General features: G+C 47.3%; 1 protein-coding gene across 5 annotated transcripts in view; it reads left to right on the top strand.

Moving 5' to 3' along the window:
- The window catches only part of KIF4A (kinesin family member 4A), a 131,270-nt gene extending 113,619 nt beyond the window's left edge, over positions 1 to 17,651 (top strand). For 4 of the 5 annotated variants that reach the window (XM_062183178.1, XM_062183175.1, XM_062183177.1 and 1 more), the window contains exons 24-32: positions 1,309 to 1,438; positions 2,884 to 3,054; positions 3,449 to 3,556; positions 4,633 to 4,710; positions 5,397 to 5,495; positions 6,035 to 6,214; positions 14,847 to 14,963; positions 16,567 to 16,689; positions 16,965 to 17,651. In XM_062183178.1, coding sequence (XP_062039162.1) covers positions 1,309 to 1,438; positions 2,884 to 3,054; positions 3,449 to 3,556; positions 4,633 to 4,710; positions 5,397 to 5,495; positions 6,035 to 6,214; positions 14,847 to 14,963; positions 16,567 to 16,689; positions 16,965 to 17,165 — 1,207 coding nt within the window. In that variant the 3' untranslated portion in view covers positions 17,166 to 17,651. The remainder of the gene's footprint in view (positions 1 to 1,308; positions 1,439 to 2,883; positions 3,055 to 3,448; positions 3,557 to 4,632; positions 4,711 to 5,396; positions 5,496 to 6,034; positions 6,215 to 14,846; positions 14,964 to 16,566; positions 16,690 to 16,964) is intronic. The other variant, XM_062183176.1, reaches the window with a different exon arrangement.
- The last annotated feature ends 2,786 nt before the right edge of the window (positions 17,652 to 20,437 follow it).

Here is a 20,437-nt window from a genome sequence, read left to right as displayed (position 1 = left end):
ACCATCTTCTGCTGCCTTCCCAGGAAGCTGGATTGGAAGCAGAGTAGCTAGGACTAGAAACGGTGCTCTGATACCAGATGCTGGCATCACGAGCAGCAACTTTACCCACTGCACCACAATGCTGGGCCTGAAACTAACTTTTAAGTAACCACCACTTATTGAGTTTCAGTGTCATCTCAAACAGGAATATTTACAACTGTGTGAAAAGGCTATTTCATTACTCCTCATTTTCCAACTATATATCCACATGAGGTCAAATTTTCTTAATTTATATCAGAATAAACAGTATGTCACAAAAGATTGAATGCAGATGGAGAAATAAGAGCCTAGCTGTCTTCTACTAAGTCATACCTCCCTGAGTTTTGCAAAAATGTCAAATAATCCCACTCTTTTCACTGAATTGTTTCTTGTCTTGAAAAATATAGTGTTATGTTAATATATAATGAGTTTGTTCTTTTTATGTGAATAAATATTTAAAATTTTTCTAAGTTTTACTTTCTGATAGTTTAAATATCTATAGGTACAATGTATGTGAACAGACTTTCTTCAGAGTCTTCAATAATTTTTAAGAACATAATGTCCTAAGACCCCCCCAAAATTTGAAAACTGCTATTTCAAGATTACTTTTGTACCCCTTTCCTTACAATGTGTAACATAGCATTGCACGTTAAACAAATGTTGGTATACCTTGTCTCACTAGACACAAATTTAATCTGAGGGGTCTGTTAATGAAATGGAAATATTATGTACACCTTGGTCTAGGCCCTACTTGATCTGAACTTACCTGGAAGCCATCAGTTGGGTCAGTGTACCTCTAGTCTTAGAAAATCTGGGTCTCACAACACCAACCCTATGCAGTCATTTGACATTTGATTCTGGCTAAGAGCATCCATCTACCTGTTTGTTCTTTTGAGATTTTCCTTCAGGTCTCCAACCTGAATCTCACTGCTGCGTTGGGTGGGTTACCACATCACAGTCTGAACTCCTACAGCCTCATGATGAAGTCCTGTTTTACCATCAACACATTATACCAAAAGTCTTATTATAATATCCCTAAGTCCCGTTACATGAGTCATCTGTTTTGCCTTGTATTTAACAAAGTAATACAATGTGGATAATCTGGCATTCCATTGTAACAGAATTTGAAATACTATAAAAGTTCTAACCAGATGACTCAATCATTACTTAAATTATATTAGCCCGATAGCTGCATCCATAAGATGACTTGAAGTTTCTCCTCAGGATTCTTGCCTTTCTCCTTGGCGTGTAGGCTACTCACAGTAAGGGTTACTGTTTCTTTCCCTGAAGGAGTGCTCAGATTGCTGACCTACAGCAGAAGCTGCTGGATGCCGAAAGTGAAGACAGGCCGAAACAACGCTGGGAAAACATTGCCACTATTCTGGAAGCCAAGTGTGCCCTCAAATATTTAATTGCAGAGGTAAACATCCCTCTTCCTACCAGCAAGACTTGGGGTCTGGTGAGGAAGATTTGGAATAAGATGTTAGGCTTGGAATTCTACCATAGGGTTATTGCCACTAGTGTTACACAGAGAGGATAGTTGGGTAAATATTGGCATAAACAAAGGCAGACCAGCCACTTGTAAAATATAATAGGACTCACAAATTGATACCTGTGGTGCCTGGCATTTATAGCAAGTGCTCAATTGATGTTAACTGTTATTAGAGAAAGACCAGGATGCCATGGTGGGCCACTGGTTAAACACAAACTATTATTGTATTACTCTTTATAAACACCCATAAGACCTGCAAGTCATATATTGTAAAGTTTTGTTTTTGTTTTTGTTTTTTTTTGACAGGCAGAGTGGACAGTGAGAGAGAGAGACAGAGAGAAAGGTCTTCCTTTACTGTTGGTTCACCCTCCAATGGCCGCTGCGGCTGGTGTGCTGTGGCCAGCGCACTGCGCTGATCCGAAGCCAGGAGCCAGGTGCTTCTCCTGGTCTCCCATGCGGGTGCAGGGCCCAAGGACTTGGGCCATCCTCCACTGCACTCCTGGGCCACAGCAGAGAGCTGGCCTGGAAGAGGGGCAACCAGGACAGAATCCGGTGCCCCGACCAGGACTAGAACCCGGTGTGCCAGTGCTGCAGGCGGAGGATTAGCCTATTGAGCTGCGGTGCCGGCCATAAAGTTTTAACATACAATCTGGAAAAGAGAAAACCTAAGCATCTTTTGGCATATAAACATTCACTTTAGGAAAAATCTTACCATTATAATAAGATGATGGAAGCATTTATACTCAAGACATGCATATAAGCTCTGAATGCACACATTTGAGCCATGTTACCCTTTCTACGTTTTTGTGTGATTACTCTTGTGAACACTGGTGTTTATACTGTTCACCATCTGAGCTCGCAGTGGATGTAAAACTAGGCCAGCATAGGATATCAATCTAGTCTCAAGAGCCCAATCTACAAGCTCAGCTAATGTGTCTACGAGTTCTGACACGTGAGAACAGACATTCTGAGACAGGACATAATTGGCCATGGGGTGTGTCCTGTGGATTTCTCTTTAAAATGAATGAAGAGCTTCTTAAATGTCAGAATTTGGAGTTGTCAGTTGCTGTTTGTGTTAGGTTGATTATTGCCTCGAGGCAGAGCAAGAAATAAAAGGACCTTAGTGATGGCTTCCAGCCTTATGATATACGTGTCTCAGCAGAAACCTGGACTCCTGGCCTGGGAACGGAGCAGTAGTATTGGTAGTAATCAGTGTTAGAATCCAGATGACTTGAAAAAATAAGAAAGGACTTGGACACGGACACAGAGGAACTCTTCTCAGACCATTTCAAGAAGCTGACATTTCCTGCCTAGTGAATGGCAGAAAAGGTGATCATTCTCTGAATAAACTGATCTTCTTCTATCTTTTCCAGCTCGTCTCCTCCAAAATACAGGTCAGCAAGCTTGAAAGCAGCCTGCAACAGAGCAAGGCCAGCTGTGCAGACATGCAGAAGATGCTGTTTGAGGAACGAAATCATTTCGCTGAGATAGAGACAGAGTTACAGGCTGAGCTGGTCCGAGTGGAGCAGCAGCACCAGGAGAAGGTAAACTCTGGCAGGCCAAGACACTATGCGAGAAATCAGCTGTCAGTGCCTGTCATTGTCAGTTAAAAATGGTGAGGGAGTATAATGTTTCCTTCTAAGGGCCATGTGCTCCTTTTTGGATTTTGCAAATAACCAACCTGAAACAGAGAGAAATGACTTCTCTAAGTTTACATATACCAGCAACTAAGGCTGCCAGCCTCCAGCTTGAATACCAAGATTCACAAGCTGCAAAATGTCACTGCCGCGCCTACGACTTCAAGCCACGAGAGCCACCAAAGAGAGCCTTTGGCTTCAAAATCCGAAGGGAGCCACGTGCTCACAGCCTGCACTAAGTCAGGGTCCTCCCTTCCCCTGCCTCCTCTGAGGCCACGCGGCGGGTTGTGTCTTTCTCTAGGTGCTGTACCTTCTCAGCCAGCTGCAGCAAAGCCAAGTGGCTGAGAAGCGGCTAGAAGAGTCAGTCAGCGGGAAGGAAGAGCAGCTGCTGAGCACGCTGAAGTGTCAGGTATGGGGACAAGGGAACGCTTTCATATCTCTCGCGGAGAAGCCTACCTCCTTTAGACCATTGTCCAGGCAGCGGAAAGGAGGGAACTGCTGAGCGGGGTGGGGGGGGGGGGGGAGTCTCGACTGCCTTTTGGCCCTGTTTGATCAGGTTAGGGGGTGTCCAGAGTGCAGCCACACAGGACACAAACCCCGCTTCTGGGGATGGAAGCAGCAGTACAGAATTCATACCCGACTGGGAGCCCTCCTGGTTCTTTGTCTCAGCGTGAACGCCCAAGAGTCGAGCAAGTGAAATCGCCCCAAAGTGAGTTGGAATCCTAGGGGCATTTGCCGTTCACCTGTGTCTTTCTGAGCTTGTTCTGAGCTGAGACCTGACATGTTCATAAACCGCCTGCGGTCTGAATCTCTTCAGAGGCTGGGAACACCACACCCTTTAGTAGCATGTTGGAGCACTATTTTAGTACAACTTGGAATCATTTTTCCTGAGTCTGTAGGGTTTCCTTGGCACTACCCATCTAAGATATAACCAAACTAGTTAGGATTATATGACAGAACTTCAAAAAGACTTATGGAAAATGCACATTATCTTTTAATTCTGTTTTGGCACAAACTTGTTCAAGTGCCTTCATATGCATGAATCCGGTTATCTTAAGGGCCAGGAAGTTTAATCAGGCTTCTTGGAATAGCAAATACACCGTCTCGCCCATGTTGAGAAGGGCAAACAGAAGCATCTGTAGTCTACAAGCAAGCAGAGCTGACTCTCCATGGGTTTCTTAGCCAGCATCCTGATGTGAATAGAGCCGGAGAGGCTAGAAAACAGCAAAGACTTACACTTGTAGGGCAGAGCCATGATCCCAATGAGTGTGGTCAGGACAGCTAGAGAGCATTGGAATAGAAGTGACATTCAGGGCACCTAGGAACTGGGAATAAGACATTTTTCTGGGTGCCAATGCCTGCTGTGCACAAACCATCTGTTACCAGCAACTTGGCAGGAGTATGTTGTCATCTATGTGAGTTGTTTGGTAACCCACATGTAATGCCCAAAATAACCCCACCTATCATTGCACTATCTGGAAATAGGATGAAGAACTTAAGAAGATGCAAGAATTGTGTGAGCAAAATCAGCAGCTTCTCCGAGAGAATGAAATCATCAAGCAGGTAATATACCCACTTCACGAGCCCTGGAAGACCCTGTTGCTGCTGAGACAAGCTCTTGGGAGAAACCATCAGATTTGTGACCATCAGATTTTATAAGGTCCCTAAGTTTCCATGTGATAGTCATGTGTGTTTCAAAGTGGTATAAACACATGCTTTTAATGCCCTTTTCTTTAAAAAATTATTTATTTGAAAGGCAGAGTTACAGAGGGAGAGGGAGAGAGAGACAGAGAGACATCTTCCTTCCACTGGTTCACTCCCCATATGGCTGCCATGGCCAGGGCTGGGCCACACCAAAGCCTGGAGCCTGGAGCTCCATCCAGGTCTCTTAACGTGGGTGGCAGGGGTCCAAGCACTTCATCCATGATCCTCTACTTTTCCAGGCACATTAGCAGGGAGCTGGGTCAGAAATGTAGCAGCTGGGACTCAAACCAGCACCCATATGGGATGCCAACATTTCAGGTGGTGGTTTAACCTGCTATGCCACAACACTGGCCTCTGATGCCCTTTTCTAAATCTACTACTAATCTTAGAAGATGGGAATCCTTCCATCTAGTCTACTATAAGCCTACCTCACTTGCTGCAGTTTAAGATTGAACTAGCCTAAGTCTGGAATGTTTGTGTATTAGCCATGAACACTCACCAGGAGCTGCCCTGTATTACATACTTTGTCTCTTCTTTTCAAATAGAAACTGACCCTCCTCCAAGTAGCCAGCAGACAGAAACCTCCTTTTTCTAAGGATTCACTTCTATCTCCAGACTCTTCTTTTGAATATATCCCACCTAAGGTAAAATGCTTAGTGCCTATGATACCTTTGCTTAGCTGAGGTTTTGTGTGAGGTCTGAAAATTGCCTGTTTTAAGAGGTTGAGAGTTAAAATTTCCAAATTCTAGCATTTCAGCTTTCCTTGGAGTCCCAGATAAAACTAGAGAAAAATCTTGGGTAAACAGGCATTTCCCTTTCTCCCAGAAGGCTGACTCTGGGCCATGCCCAGGCATTATAGAACACAACTGACGAGGAAGGGGAGGAGGAGAAAATAATGTTCAGCTGTCCATCTGAGGGCACTTATCTCATCATACCATGAGTCCTCCCTTCCTCCCTGAGAGTGATCAGCCTCCAGCTTCTGTCCCTTCAAAGACTCTGCGATGTCAAAGGCCAAAGGGCAGTTCTGATTGGTAAAGCCAAGTGGGGTGTGTTTGAGGGAGTCTGAGATCTCTGCTCTGAGAATACAGTTGGCAACCGCTACTGAGAAGATATAGTGCCATAAGTATTTTTTAAAAGTCTTATTAAATAACCACTCCAACTTTTTTTTTTTTTTTTTACTTAGCCAAAACCTTCTCGTGTTAAAGAAAAGTTCCTGGAGCAAAGCATGGACCTCGAGGATATAAAATATTCAGAGTATTCTGTGAATGAGCCCGAGGACAGTGATGACAATAGTGACGATGACGATGATGAAGAATGGAAGCCAACAAAATTAATTAAAATGTCCAGGAAGAACATCCAAGGGGTAGGCGCCAGCTCTGTCAGGGGTTCTAATCTGTAGCATTCATTAGCAGTGGGATAGTTTCTGGATCTAGGAACATGCTGGCCCCACACTCTGCATCAGAGCTGCCTGGATCCCAGAGCCCCAATCACAGGCATTGACTTCACTCTGCGGGGGCTCGTTGGGCCAGCTCTGTGTCGAACGCGGGCCGGTGGAGAGGGCTGCCTGAGGGCGCTTATCATGCTTTCAGGTTCTTACCAATCTGAATAGGAAGCTGATTCCAAGGTGTTCATCCACAGTCCTACTTCCTTTTATAGCAATCGATCAGACATTCTCATACATGTTACCTCATTTAATTGGCGTCAAAAATTCAGTGAGGTGTTTATTATTTTACACAACGGAGTTCAGGCCCACAGGAGGGAACTTACTTTGTCCAAGGTCATCACACCAAAGGGACAGCCAGGACTTGGAACCAAATATTCTGATCCAAGCCCAGTTTGTTCCCACCACATGATGGTCATGACAGTAAAAAACCAATAGGCCAGAAGCTGAGTGGCCGCGGTGTCTTCCTTGTGTAATAGAATGATTTTGCTCACTGGACTAAGGGGCTAAGGAAATTACAGACAAAGCTAATAATTAAGACCAAACACAGTGAGTTAAGGCTAGTTAGGAACAACCTGACTTTGAGGCATGCTTTATTTACTTAAACAGTGGTCGGTCCTACATAATTATCAAACCTAGATGTTCTGTGTTGAAACATTAACTTCCCAGGTTCTACGGTTCACCACCACAATCCCAGCTGTGCCCTGCAGCCACATTCCACTTACAGAGAACAGTTCACAGATTGCCTTAGCCTGCCTAGAAGATGCTTGATTTGATTAGCTGATAGCACACCACATGGCAACTGAACCTTGTAAAATCACACCACCAAAGCAAGCAAGTCCTAAGGAATATGTAGGCACGTCCCAAAGTTTCTAGAAAAGTAGAATGAAAAGATTATTTGGGTGCAAAACATTTTTTTCAAGCTCCCCATGGCTTTTTCTTAATGTGTATTGTCCACGAGCTTTTTTTTTTTTTTTTTTTTTACTTTTTGACAGGCAGAGTGGCTAGTGAGAGAGAGAGGCAGAGAGAAAGGTCTTCCTTTTGCCATTTGTTCACCCTCCAATGGCCGCCGCGGCTGGCGCGCTGCAGCCGGCGCACTGCGCTGTTCTAAAGGCAGGAGCCAGGTGCTTATCCTGGTCTCCCATGGGGTGCAGGACCCAACCACTTGGGCCATCCTCCACTGCACTCCCGGGCCACAGCAGAGAGCTGGCCTGGAAGAGTGGCAACCGGGACAGAATCCAGCGCCCCAACCGGGACAAGAACCCAGTGTGCCGGCGCCACTAGGCGGAGGATTAGCCTGTTGAGCCACGGTGCTGGCCTGTCCACGAGCTTTTTGAGCAGCCTTCCAACATGGCCCTGTGGTGCTAACCCTTGGGTCCGAGCGATCGGAATGTAATGTATCTTGTGTCACAGTGGAACTGAGAGCTCATCTTTAGCCTCAGACAGCTTATAACTAACAGGAAAACAAAGCAAGGAAAGAGAAGTGTACTCGAGAACCTCAGTATGTTCATGTCAAGGAAGTGGACTGAGTGAGAGGTTTCCAACAGTGACTAAGCGGCCAAACCAAGGAGGTGTAGTTTAGGAACGTTCCGTGAAAGAGATGACTGTTGCTGCACTGTGAGACGGGAAAGGAAATACAGCCTTGGGAGTGACTGGGAAAACATTTCTGGCACAGATGAATAGCATGTTGCAAATACCTGGAGATGGTGGAGGAACAGAGGGCTCAAATACTTGGAGAAAATGGAAAAGAACATGTTCGCCTTTCATTTCCTCATCAAAACACTGATGGACGCTCTACCGGGGCTGAAGCGGAGAGCATGAGCTGAATAGATATGAAAAGGTCAGCTAAATAATTGGAGGCGAGGTTAAGAAGCGCACACAGAACGCAATGGGAAAGGTCCTAAAAACCAAATGTGAAGCATGTGTTGTTGTCCTTGTCTTTGGGGAAAGCATATTCGTTATAGCACCGTTGCCCCCAGCTTAAAAGGGACATTTGGAAGTACAGCAACTATTGCAGGAAATTGTGTTTGTTATCAATGATGAATCCTGTTTCTTGCTTTGCTTTTTTTTTTTTTTTTTTTTGCCAGGCCAGAGTTAGACAGTGAGAGAGACAGACAGATATAGACAGTGAGAGAGACAAAGAAAAAGGTCACTCCCCTAATGGCCGCTACAGCCGGCACTGCATCAATCCAAAGCCAGGAGCCAGGTACCTCCTTCTGGTCTCCCATGCGGGTGCAGGGACCCAAGCACTTGGGCCATCCTCCGCTGCCCTCCAGAGCCACAGCAGAGAGCCGGACTGGAAGAGGAGCAACCGGGACTAGTACCCGGTGCCCCAACCAGGACTAGAACCCGGGGTGCTGGTGCCACAGGTGGAGGATTAGCCAGGTGAGCCATGGCGCTGACCGAATCCTGTTTCTAAAAACAGTAAGAGATGACTCTTTCCTAGACTTTTCCTCTGATTGCATGATTTAGGAGATGAATATAACTGGACTTTAAGGGGAGCAAGTTGGTGTGAAATCTCCTTTCTCTCTTTTGGCAGTGTCAAAGTACTTGGATGCTGGGATTGCTCTTCAGTCACACTGCTCAGAGATATGTCAGCTGTAGACATTTATGCTTTGTGTGAGGCCATCTTTGTTAGCATTGCTTCGGTTACTGAAAAGGAGACTGCAGCAAAATGACGACTTACCCAGAGTTCATGGCTTCCTTACTTGCCATGTGTCCCACACTTACAATGGAGTTGCTGAGGGGTGGGCCATGTGCTATAGTAGAAAAGGTGATAACCTAGAAGCCAGAGAGACGTGGGTTCTAGTCTGGACTTTGCCACTGCTTCATTGGGTGACCTTCAGCAAGTCACTTGATCTGGGCCTCACATTTCTTGTCTATACAATGAAGGGATTAGACTAGAACAGATGATATACAAGGTCTCTTCCAGCCTGAATAGCCCAAGTCAAAGTACCAGTTAGAGTTGCACAAGAAGCTTTCCTAATACTACCTTTATATGACATTATATGGTATCTGGGAAGTTAAAAAAAAAGGAATGCATGCACCTTATAAAGGACAAAATACCATGCAGGTATTGTTGCTAAAGCACTGTAAGAATTTCACAAATATTCTCATTTGTCAAGCTTGGCAGGAAAAAAAAATGAATGAGGTGACTTGTCTAAGCTCATACATGTATTATGTATAGGAATAGGGCTTGGGTCTCCCAGTCCCTAGCCTGATGTGTGTGTGTGTGTGTTTAAGATTTATTTTGGGACTCGTGTTGTGGAGCAATCCCATATGGGCACTGTATCGAAACCTGGATGTTCCACTTCCAATCCAGATCCCTGCTAATGTGCCTGGGAAAGCAGCGGAAAACAGCCCAAATGGTTGGGCCCCTTCACCCACGTGGGAAACCCGGAAGAAGTTCCTGGCTCCTGGCTTTGGCCTGGCACAGCCACAGCTGTTGCAACCATTTGGGGAATGAACCAGCGGATAGAAGGTCTCTGTCTCTCTCTCTCTGTCTCTCTCTCTCTCTCTAACTCTGACATTCAAATAAATAAAATAAATCTTCAAAAGGTGGCAGGGGCCCAAGTACTACTGCTTTCCCAGGCACGTTAGCAGATAGCTGGATCAGAAATGGAACAGCTGGGACTTGAACCAGCACTTCAATATGGGCTGCCAGTGTCATGGGGAACATCTTAACCTGTTGTGGCATAATTTTGGCCAGATCTTATCCTTCTGAGATACAGTGAAAGACTGAACTCAAGCTAGAAGAATTTTAGACTCCATAGCAGAAGTTCTGAGCCTCAGCTATACACTGAAAATGTGGTGGCTTAACCTGTTGTGCCACAACACCAGCCCCTTCTCTGACATTCTGTCCTGCTTCCTGGTGTGAGAGAATAGATTGAAGTTACAGCTCCTGCCATGGCATTCACGTGCCTACGTCTGTCATGTGTATCCTGACTGTACTACATTACCAGGTGTTTATCTAGCCTCTGCTTGCTTGAAGACTTCTGGGAGCGGGGAGCTCTGCCTCACAGGACAGCCCACTGTATTCTACTCATTGTTAGAGAGTTGTTCTTTGTTGAGCTGAAATCTGCTGTCCTGTATGTCATCCCAGTGAGCCTTGCCCATGTAAAAGTACAGCCGTTCTTCATGATAACCCTTCACATACCACCCTCATGATGTCCCTTTGGAGAAAAGAGAGAAATGGGGACAGGGTAACAGAATGCTTAAGAAGGAAGTGTAAATGGTCCAAGGACTGTACCCAAGGTCCAGCATTCAGTGGATCAGCATCTCTTTAACACTGCTGTGGAACTCTGTCTTTTGCTCTGTTTTATTCAAAGCAACAAAGATTTTTTTAATTATAGTGTCTAGTGTTGGCAAGGGTGATGAAGAAGGGCATTCCTCTCTATTGCAGTTAGGAATAGAAATGAGTATACCTTTCTAGAAGGGAACTTGAAAATGCAGATCAAAAGCCTTAGAAATGTTTCTGTCCTTTGACCCAGTAATTGTGCACATAGATGTTTATAGTAAGAAAGTAGTCATTGATATGTGAATAGAGTTATTCATTGAACTAAAATTCTCTGGGCATCTGGATGCCAGGCACTATTTCTAGAGGCTGGAAATATAATAAACAACCCAGGTAAGACCCTTGCTGTCGCAAAGCACATTCTTGTGGGGAAAGACACACAGTAGCCTGAAAAACAAAGCAACGTTACGTGGTGATAGGAAAAGAGAAAAGAAAATACAGCAAAGTCCTAGAAAATGCATGGATGGGGAAAGAGCACTTTAGAAGAGAGACCTCTCTGAGCGTGAGGTATCTAAGCTGAGAACAGAACACAGTAAGGGAGCAGTTGGGCTAAGAACCAGAGGAAGGACATTTCAGGAAATGGGAAGAACAAAGGCAAAGACCTCAGCAGGACAGGAATGAGCTGGGTGTCTCAGGGAACAGCTAAAAAGGCCATTATGTCTAGTGTCTGTTGAGAAGTGGGAGAGGGTCACACACAGGAAGGTCACAGGGATAGTCAGGGGCCAAATCGTAGAGGGCCTTGTCGACCATGGTACAGTTCACATTATATTTGTGCACAAGGGTGCTTGCTACAGCATGAATTATAATAGTGAACAGTTGCTTTCAAAGCAATCTTAATATCTAACAATGGGGGACTGGTTAAAAAAGTGGCATAGCCACATGATGAAATATTGTATACAATGGTTGAAATCATGTTTATGATTTTCAGTTTTTATAAATTGACATCTTCAAAATCAAAAAAAAAAAACAAAAACAAAAACGACACTACCTTCCTTCACTGTGGCAGAACCAAGGAGATGGTTCTCATATGAAAAAGACCTAAGAGCTTGAATTTGATTGTAAACTTGGTATGAATCCACAAATATGTGACAAGGAGGGAAAAAGCAACTGTGGTTTTTAGGCCTCTTTAACAGGACTGTTGCACTCCTAACAGGGGAGCTGTTTGTCCCAATCTACTTCACAATAGTCACACCACACTGAGGAAGTTGTGCTCATTTCTGGATCTCACAATCCAAGATGAACTTTAGCAAATTGGTGTATCATTACGGTGGTGAGGATACTTGGAAACCATGTCATGTGGTGACTCATTGAGGAAGCAAGGTATATTTAGCTTTGAAAGGATTTGGACAGAGAAGGATAGGGAGTAAAAATTATGCTTAGGGAGTGAACGCGTATGCTATGACTGAGGGTAAAGTGATTCCATGTCATTCTAGGTGGCAGAATCTGTTCCTGCAGTTTGAAGTTATATGGGAACTATCATTAGCTCGCAATATATAGTGCCTTGGCTAATTAGACCAGTGATGTTCAAGAGGGGCTTCATACATCAAATCAGGCTTCAGATAGTCACTGAGGACTCTTCTGACTCTTCACACTTAGTCCTGTGAGCTCTAATATCTTTTCCAAGCCAAACTTTCTTCCACCATTTCTCTTATAGCCTCGTTTCTTATCCTTCTGGTCACTCACCTGTGTTTTGTTTTAATTTCTTCTTTATTTAAATACATACACAGTGAACTCTCAAGTAGGTGCACAACAAAAATATACTTCCTGATTTAAGAGGGTTTGCTCTAGGAAATGCCCTTGGAACAGTGCCTGGCACACACTCATGTTAGCCATTGCTGTTGCAGCCCTGTTTGTAAAGAGTGAAAAATGACACTATCGGGAGAAGAGACAAATTGTGGTATGGTCATAGAGTGAAAATGAACAAAGTCAGCATATAATAAGATGCCATTTATATTAGTTTGAAAATATGTGAGCCAGTTCCTTATTTTTTTAATAGAAACTCATATTTGGTAAAAGACATGCATATGAATGATAAACACCTAATTCAGGAGACTGTACTCCTGGGAAGGAAGGAGGCGACTAGGATCAGGAAAAGCATACACAAGAGACCTCACTCACATCTGCTTTGTACTTACTGGCTGGGGGGAAGGGGGTACAGTGGGTACGTGAGTGTGGTTTTTTTTCTTTTTGGTCTTTTTTTTATGCATGAGAAATAAAATGGTGCCCTAAAATTGGATACATTATTTTAAATGAGATCTGATTGACCCAGGTTACAGTGAAATAATTACTCCCCAAGTTTTCTGAACTCCAGATTCCTGCCTGACTGCATTTGCTTTTTTTTATGTTTTTTTTCCTAATACTCATATCTATCTATCTGTCTATCTAATCTATATTTAATTTTTTTTATTTGACAGGTAGTTATAGACAGTGAGAGGGAGAGACAGAAAGGTCCTCCTTCCATTGGTTCACTCCCCAAATGGCTGCTACAGCTGGCACTGCGCTGATCCGTAGCCAGGAGCCAGGTGCCTCCTCCTGGTCTCCCATGTGGGTGCAGGGGCCCAAGCACTTGGGCCATCCTCCACTGCCCTCCCAGGCCACAGCAGAGAGCTGGACTGGAAGAGGAGCAACAGGGACTAGAACTGGCGTCCATATGGGATGCCGGCGCCATAGGCGGAGGATTAACCAAGTGAGCCACGCTGCCAGCCCCTGCATTTGCCTTTTGACAACCATTTCATTCCCTTGACTCACAGGGCTTGCTACTACCTCAAATCCCTAGGCCCTAATTTTAAGCTAGATATCGCCCTATCCTCCCATATTATATGTCTGGCTAATTTGGGGAGAACCCAAATACCAAACTTAATGTTTATCCCTGTTCTTTCTTTTCTTTCTATATTTAGCCCATCATCACAACCTGTTAAAAATATTTTTGGATTGTGATTCTGTTATCTTATATATTAATGCCCCTACCAGCTTGGTGCTGTGGTTCAAACTGATCAATATACCCACCTTGTTGACTGGTGGTGAGATGCTGTTATGTATATACATGGAAGTATTCTGGAAACAAAAGGGCTCTCAAATGTAAATGACTTTATTTCATGTCATCAGTGATTCGTTAAAATGTTGAGCAATTCAAGTGCTGAGGGCAAAGCCTAGGCTGACACTGGACCTACTGTAGAAATGGGAGCCAGATGAAAGGACAGGTAGACCCAAAGATGACAGGCAACTATACTCCGTGTTTTTTGTTTTTGTTTTTTTTTAAGTTTTATTTATTTGAAAGGTGGAGAGACAGATCTTCCATTCACTGGTTCACTCCCCAAATGTCTACAACCTGTGGAAGCCAGGAACTCCATCCAGGTCTCCCACGTGGGTGGCAAGGGCCCAAGTACTTGGGCCATCATCCGCTGCCTTGCCAGGCGCATTCACTGGGTTGGAAGCAGAGCAGCAAGGATTGAAACCAGAACTCTGATGTGGCTCACTCTGATGGCTCCACACACAGTGCCACAACGCTGGCCCCAACTATACTCAGTCCTTAAATAGACCTAACCAGCTTGCAGTTCTTCCCTTTGGCCATAAAACTGTCATAAGAGTCATCGTCCGCTGCCTTGCAGTATTTCCCTTGCATCTCTCCCTAAAGTTTCCCTTGCATCTCTCCCTAAAGTATACTACTGTTGGGGCCTGCACTGTGGTATAGCTGGAAAAGCCTCCACCTGCAGCGCCAGCAGCCCACATGGGCACCGGTTTGAGTCCTAGCTGCTCTACTTCCTATCCGGTTGCCTGCTAATGCACCTGGGAAAGCAGTGAAAGATGTTCCAAGTGCTTGGGCCCCCACACTCATGTGGGAGACCCAGAAGAAGCTGCTGGCTCCTGGCTTTGGGTTGGCTCAGCTCTGGCTGTTGTGGCCAACTGGGGAATGAACCAGCAGGTGGAAGACCTCTCTCTTGCTCTCTGCCTCTGCCTCTGCTTCTGCCTCTCTGTAACTCTGCCTTTCAAATAAATAAATAAATCTTTAAAAAAAAAAAAAGGTATACTACCATCCACAAAAAGCAAATGGATTTGCCTGGCATGACTTGTTAGTAAACCAGTAGTGTTCTCGGTGGCCATTGTTTCACTGAAGAAGAGAGGGGTAAAGAGAGTGAAGCTTGGTAAAGATGATGGTATTTTCCATTTTTTTCTAGAAAGGCTTGCAGATGGAGGGCAGGCACCTTAAACTAGTCTCCCAGTGTTCTCAGTAGTGTGCTTTTCTGCAAACCTGTTTCACAGTGTTCCTGCAAAGGCTGGTGTGGAAACAAGCAGTGTGGATGCAGGAAGCAAAAGTCAGACTGTGGCATAAACTGCAGCTGTGACCCTGCGAAGTGTCGGAACCGCCAACAAGGCAAGGTAGGTTGGGGCTACTTCCCCCTAGCTCCCACCCTGGTTTTCTACTTCCTTCCCCTGTGCTCAGAGACATTCCCCTTCTGAATCCTCCTTCCTTGTTGCTCCCTCATCCACACCTGACCTTCAGAAACCACAATCCTTCCCAGGAGCTTCCCAGGCATGCAGGTCCCCACCCCCAGCTCTGGCTGTAAGGTCTCTTCACAGTTTCTGGGGCAGGAACAAGGAAAGCGAAAGCAGGCACTCACAGGGATATAGACAGGCAGGGTCAACTGAGCCTGGGCCCTCTACTGCAATGGCGAGAGCCACGTGCTGAGGTGGCAGCTTCCAGGAAGGAAGTTGATCCTTCTGCTGTCTGAGACATTACTTATTAGACCCTCCCTGTGGGAACCAGCTTTTCCGTGGCTCTAAGGCAAATACCCACAAGGGCCAGATCTTTCTGATAGTCGACCAAGTTGACTAGAGCTGGCCTCCTTATCTGGGAGTACTTCAGAAAGTTTAGGCAAAAAAAATTTCTTTCAATGACATGGGGGTTGGGGCGGGGAGGAGAAAGAGGTCTTCCATCTGCTGATTCACTCCCCAAATGGCCACAATGCCTGGGGCTGGACCAAGCCAGAGCCAAGAAGTAAGAACTCCATCTGGATCTCCTACATGGGTACAGGAGTTCATGGACTTGGGCCATCTTCTGCTGCTTTCCCAGGTGCACTAGCAGGGAGCTAGAGAGCAGTAGAGGATTGCCCAAGTCCTTGGGCCCCTGGACCCATGTGGAAGACTCAGAGGAAGCTCCTGGCTCCTGGCTTTGGCCTAGCCCAGTGCTGGCAGTTGCGGCCATCTGGGGGGTGAACCAGCAGATGGAAGATCTCTGTCTCTCCCTCTCTGTAACTCTGACTTAGAAAATAAATAAATCTTTTTAAAAGAAGATGAGTTTATTCTGGTACAAAAGCTTTTTTGCAACCCATGCATAATTTTTTTCATAATATGCTATTTTCCATGAACTTTTTGAAGACTCCTTGTACTGGACTTCCCCTGAGCATTTCAGTTGTGTAAACACTGATCTGGTCCAGTGCTCCCATTTAACAGAGAAGGAAAGCCGAGGCCAGAGATAAGCCGCAGTGAGTGCCCTCGATGGTATACAGCTGAGCACTACAACTGAGATTGGATTACAGGCTAACATCGTCATCCAAGCTCTACCGCAGAGTCAGCTTGCTAGCTAAGCAACTCCTCTGTCCCGGTTTCCTTATCTGGAAAGAATACTCACTGGCGATGGGCAACAAGGGTGCTGCCAAGAATACTGCAGATGGTACAGAGGGGAAGTTTAATCGAAGAAACCACCAGGGCTTGCTTTGTTTTAAACACTGCCTCATGGTGTGTCCTGTGCCACTAGCCTGCCCAGTCCTTTGCCTTCAGGGGCTGCCTCCAAGCTTTGCTCCATTCCTACGGGGACAGAGCATGGCAAGCACTACCGCCGCCCAAGCAGGGTACCCCAAAAACTTGCTCAGACCGACTGATCTGTCCCTCGGAGGTGGCATCTCACTGGACAAAGGGGAGCACACTGGCCTCGTGACCCTGATAGCCACATTTATGAGACGCCTCTCTGCTTGACATTCAGGATAGCTTGGGTGCTGTTGAGCGGACCCGCGATTCCGAAGGCTCCTCCAGACTGGAGGATCCCACAGAGGTGACACCAGGATTGAGCTTCTTCAACCCTGTCTGTGCCACTCCTAACAGCAAGGTAGGCGAGCCAAAGAGCAGGTGCTGAGAAACCCTATTAGCGCCCTTCTCCACATTAGCTGGGACTGGGACTGGTGGGAGAAAGAGAAACGGACCTGGTGTGGAGGGGAAAGATAGAATCAGCTTGCTGGGAATCGGGCATCGGGCACAGACTGGAGTATTTCTCCGTGGTGCAATCTGAGAGGACCCCAGGTACTACTGGGTAGGAGAGTGTTAAGCACACAACCTGCACAACCGCCCCTTTCCAAGGTCTGTCCATCCCTCTGTCTTCCCTAGATCATTAAGGAGATGTATGAGGAGGAGCCGGTCCCGGCCAAGTCGACTGTTCCAGTTCTGTCCTTCGACCTCCCAGAGTTCAAACAAGTAGCAAGAGAATCCCAAGAGACTAAGGCTCCAGGGAAGAAAAAGAAACGCACTCTGGCCAGCAACACCAGCTTCTTCTCTGGCTACTCCCCTATCGAAGAGGAGGCCCACTGAAGTCGGAGTCGTCATCTCTACCCGCACTCTGGCGATGGAAGATGCTTTCGGATTACAGCCAGAAGTGTGTGTGTGTGTCGTTTCGTTTTTAGTGACTTGCCTAGATTTCAGGTTTCTTTGGACCTCAGCCTCCAGCCCCAAGTGACTACTGTGTCTTCTCCAGAAGGTGCCACGCCACCTGCTGAAGAGAAAACCAGCCCACCTGCCAGACGGCACCTCGGGAGCCAGTCCCCGGGACAGTCCAGCTCTTTCTGTGAGCAGCGGAGGATGTCCCATGCTGAGGAGGAGACTACGGATTTTTTTCTCTCTGGGTTTTCCCAGCTGAGTAGGAGAAACCTGGCTCGGATCTTTGGCCCCACCTCAGGAATGGAACTGGGATCTCTCCTGCCCTGCCCTGTGCCCCCTGTATTTTAAGTGTCTGCTGTGTTACTGATGTCAATGAAATCTTTTTAAATGTTAAGTAAAGAAATAAACATTAGCATATCTACTGTCTTGGAAGATCCTTCTGTGCTCTGGGCCAGGTGGGGGATGGGGGGGATCCAATTCCAACCCCTGCTCCTTGGCCCCTGGGAGAGCTGTTAGGGAGCTCATTGCAAGGACCTGTGCCTCCCTGCCACTTTGTAAGATTTGTTTATTTGAAAGAGTTACAGAGGAGGGAGAGACAGAGAGAGACAGAGCTTCCATTCGCTGGTTCATTCCCCAAGTGGCTGCAATGGCCAGGGCTGAACTGGGTCAAATCCAGGAGCCTGGAGGTTCATCTGGGTCTCCCACACGGGTAGCGGGGGCCCAAGCACTTAAGCCAACTTCTGTTGCTTTTCCTAGGCCATGAGCAGGGAGCTGGATTGGAAGTGGAGCAGCTGGAACTTGAACTGGTGCCCATATGGGATGCTGGTGTCACAGGTGGCAGCCTAACCCCCTATATCAGCCCCTTCCTGCTTTCTTAAAGCTTGCCCTGGTTTCCCAGAGGCTAGAGTGGAGCAGGGTGTTGTCTTTATGTTGCTTTGCTCCTCTGAGAAATGGGAACAATCCTTACCAGGCCAAAGGCCTGATCTCTACTGTGGGACCTGCCCTGGTGTCCAGATTTGGAAGGGAGAAACCACATTTCCTAAGCATCTTCATGTTCCTGCCACAATTTTATTTGCTCCGCACAAATAAAGGTCAACTAGATAGGTGTCCTTATCTGGCAGATGAGACTAAGGTCCAAAGTTCAAGTAATAGAGCTAGAACTTGAACCCAGGTCTAACAGCAAAGCTCTGAAGTTCTGAAGTGGCAGCAGTGGCCCTTCCTTTTTTTTTTTTTTTTTTTTTGTGGACAGTGAGAGAGAGAGACAAAGGTCTTCCTTTTCCGTTGGTTCACCCTCCAATGGCCGCTGCGGCTGGCACGCTGCAGCCGGTGCACCGCACTGATCCGAAGCCAGGAGCCAGGTGCTTCTGGTCTCCCATGCAGGTGCAGGGCCCAAGGACTTGGGCCATACTCCACTGTACTCCCGGGCCACAGCAGACAGCTGGCCTGGAAGAGGGGCAACCGGGACAGAATCCAGCGCCCCGACCGGGACTAGAACCCGGGGTGCCAGTGCCACAGGTGGAGGATTAGCCTATTGAGCCGTGGCACCGGTCAGCAGTGGCCCTGCATGCATGTCTTGCATGCAGCCTAATTTCTCAGCCTAGATGGACTTGGGGCCACACTGCTGTTCAGTCCCAGGACAGAACAGCACCGGTTCCTCACTTTCTCCTTCGAAAGCAAACCAGAGCCGTGAGCCTTGCTCCTCAACTATGCACCAGGGTTCTCCAGCCCTGCTTAAAGCCAAAAGGAGGCCTGGCCTACAGTGCCCCCTGACACACACACACACACACACACACACTGCTGACTGCACTTGGAGCCTTCTGAAGAGCCATGCCTTCTGAATCCCAGCGTCCTCCCCCGTAAAAGAGCTCCCAAACCACCCCCCTCCCAAGAACTCTTGTAGACTCCACCACAGCCCAAGCAAAGGAAATGAAACAAGAACCTGGCTAGAATAAAGCCTGCGGAGGGCTGGGTGACCTGCTGGCCCTCCCTGGCCCTCTGCCAGCGAGCAGCCCTGCTTCTCTGTGCATTTTAATTCCGAGGGAGCACGGGCGCCTCCTCCATTGCCAACTAGAGCCTCTGGATACAATGGGAAAGGCGGAGAGGGAGGGGGCTGGCTCTTGGCATAAGAGAGCCAGTCTTCCTTCTCACTGGTGGAAATCCAGTGCGCCTGGGGGGAGGGGCACAGGGGCTTATTCCCCCAGACAAGACACCTTTCCCACCACCACCATGCCAGGCTAGCCCCCAGACCTGGAGTGCCTGCAGCAGTGGCAATGTAGAGAGGCAGTCAAGCCAGCCTCAGGACCCCAGCCCACATGGACCCCCGGACTTGAAAGCTAAACTGACTACAGCTTGCCAGCCAGCCTGCTCCTACTGAGGCCACAGTAATGGCATCTTCTGTACCTGTTCACCTTCCAAAACCCTGTGACCCTAACTCACTAAACACTCCTCATATGCTTCTTAGAGGGAGACCTCAGACTGCCTTGGGAAGGATGCCAAGTCCCAGCAGGTCCTGAGTGAGCATCTCCCATCTGGGGTGATGGGGGAAGTGGAGGGCTACTAGTGTCCCCCAAGAGCCATGAGACCCGTGGGGATCCCTGCTCCAGGGGCAGGGCGACCTGCCGCCAAAGTTCGAGAAAGTACGCAACTACATCTCGAACGTGCACCTTGCAGAAGTGGTAGAGGTAGCCCAAGAGGAAAGGGAAGCTAATGAATGAAGGCTGTCCCTCCCAGGGAGCTTGAGACTAGAAACCAGCCACACACACACACACACACACACACACTCCTTTCCAGGGGGCTGGCAGGGCCCCTTCTCCTCACTGCCAAGTTGCAAAGTTGTGTGGTCACCTCCCCACCCCACCCCCAGCTTCCCGCCCGCCTGTGCCCTCAGCCCTCGCCTCCCTGAGCCTGGACAAAGCCCCAGCAGTGACTGGGAGGGGAACAGGAGGAGGGACACAGGGATGGGGAAGGCTGCACAAAGGAATTCCTCACCCCTAGCCCCCTGACCGCCAGCGAGGAAAGAAGCAGAGCTGCTCTCCCTCCCCCTCCCTCCCTCCCTCCCTCCCGTCTTCCCACCCGGACGGGGGCCCAGGCCACGGAGCAGTAGCAGGCCTGCAACACAGGACCGGCACATTCTCCTGTAGGTGGCAACCGTGCCACCTGTTTGACCGGTGGGGCTGAGTCAAGAACTGGAAGAGGGAGGAGGCAGA

The sequence above is a fragment of the Lepus europaeus genome, chromosome X (assembly GCF_033115175.1).
Source record: "Lepus europaeus isolate LE1 chromosome X, mLepTim1.pri, whole genome shotgun sequence".
NCBI classification, from domain to species: Eukaryota; Metazoa; Chordata; class Mammalia; order Lagomorpha; family Leporidae; genus Lepus; species Lepus europaeus.
Note: the sequence above shows the minus strand (reverse complement) of the source record. Positions and strands in the feature narration are given on the sequence as shown.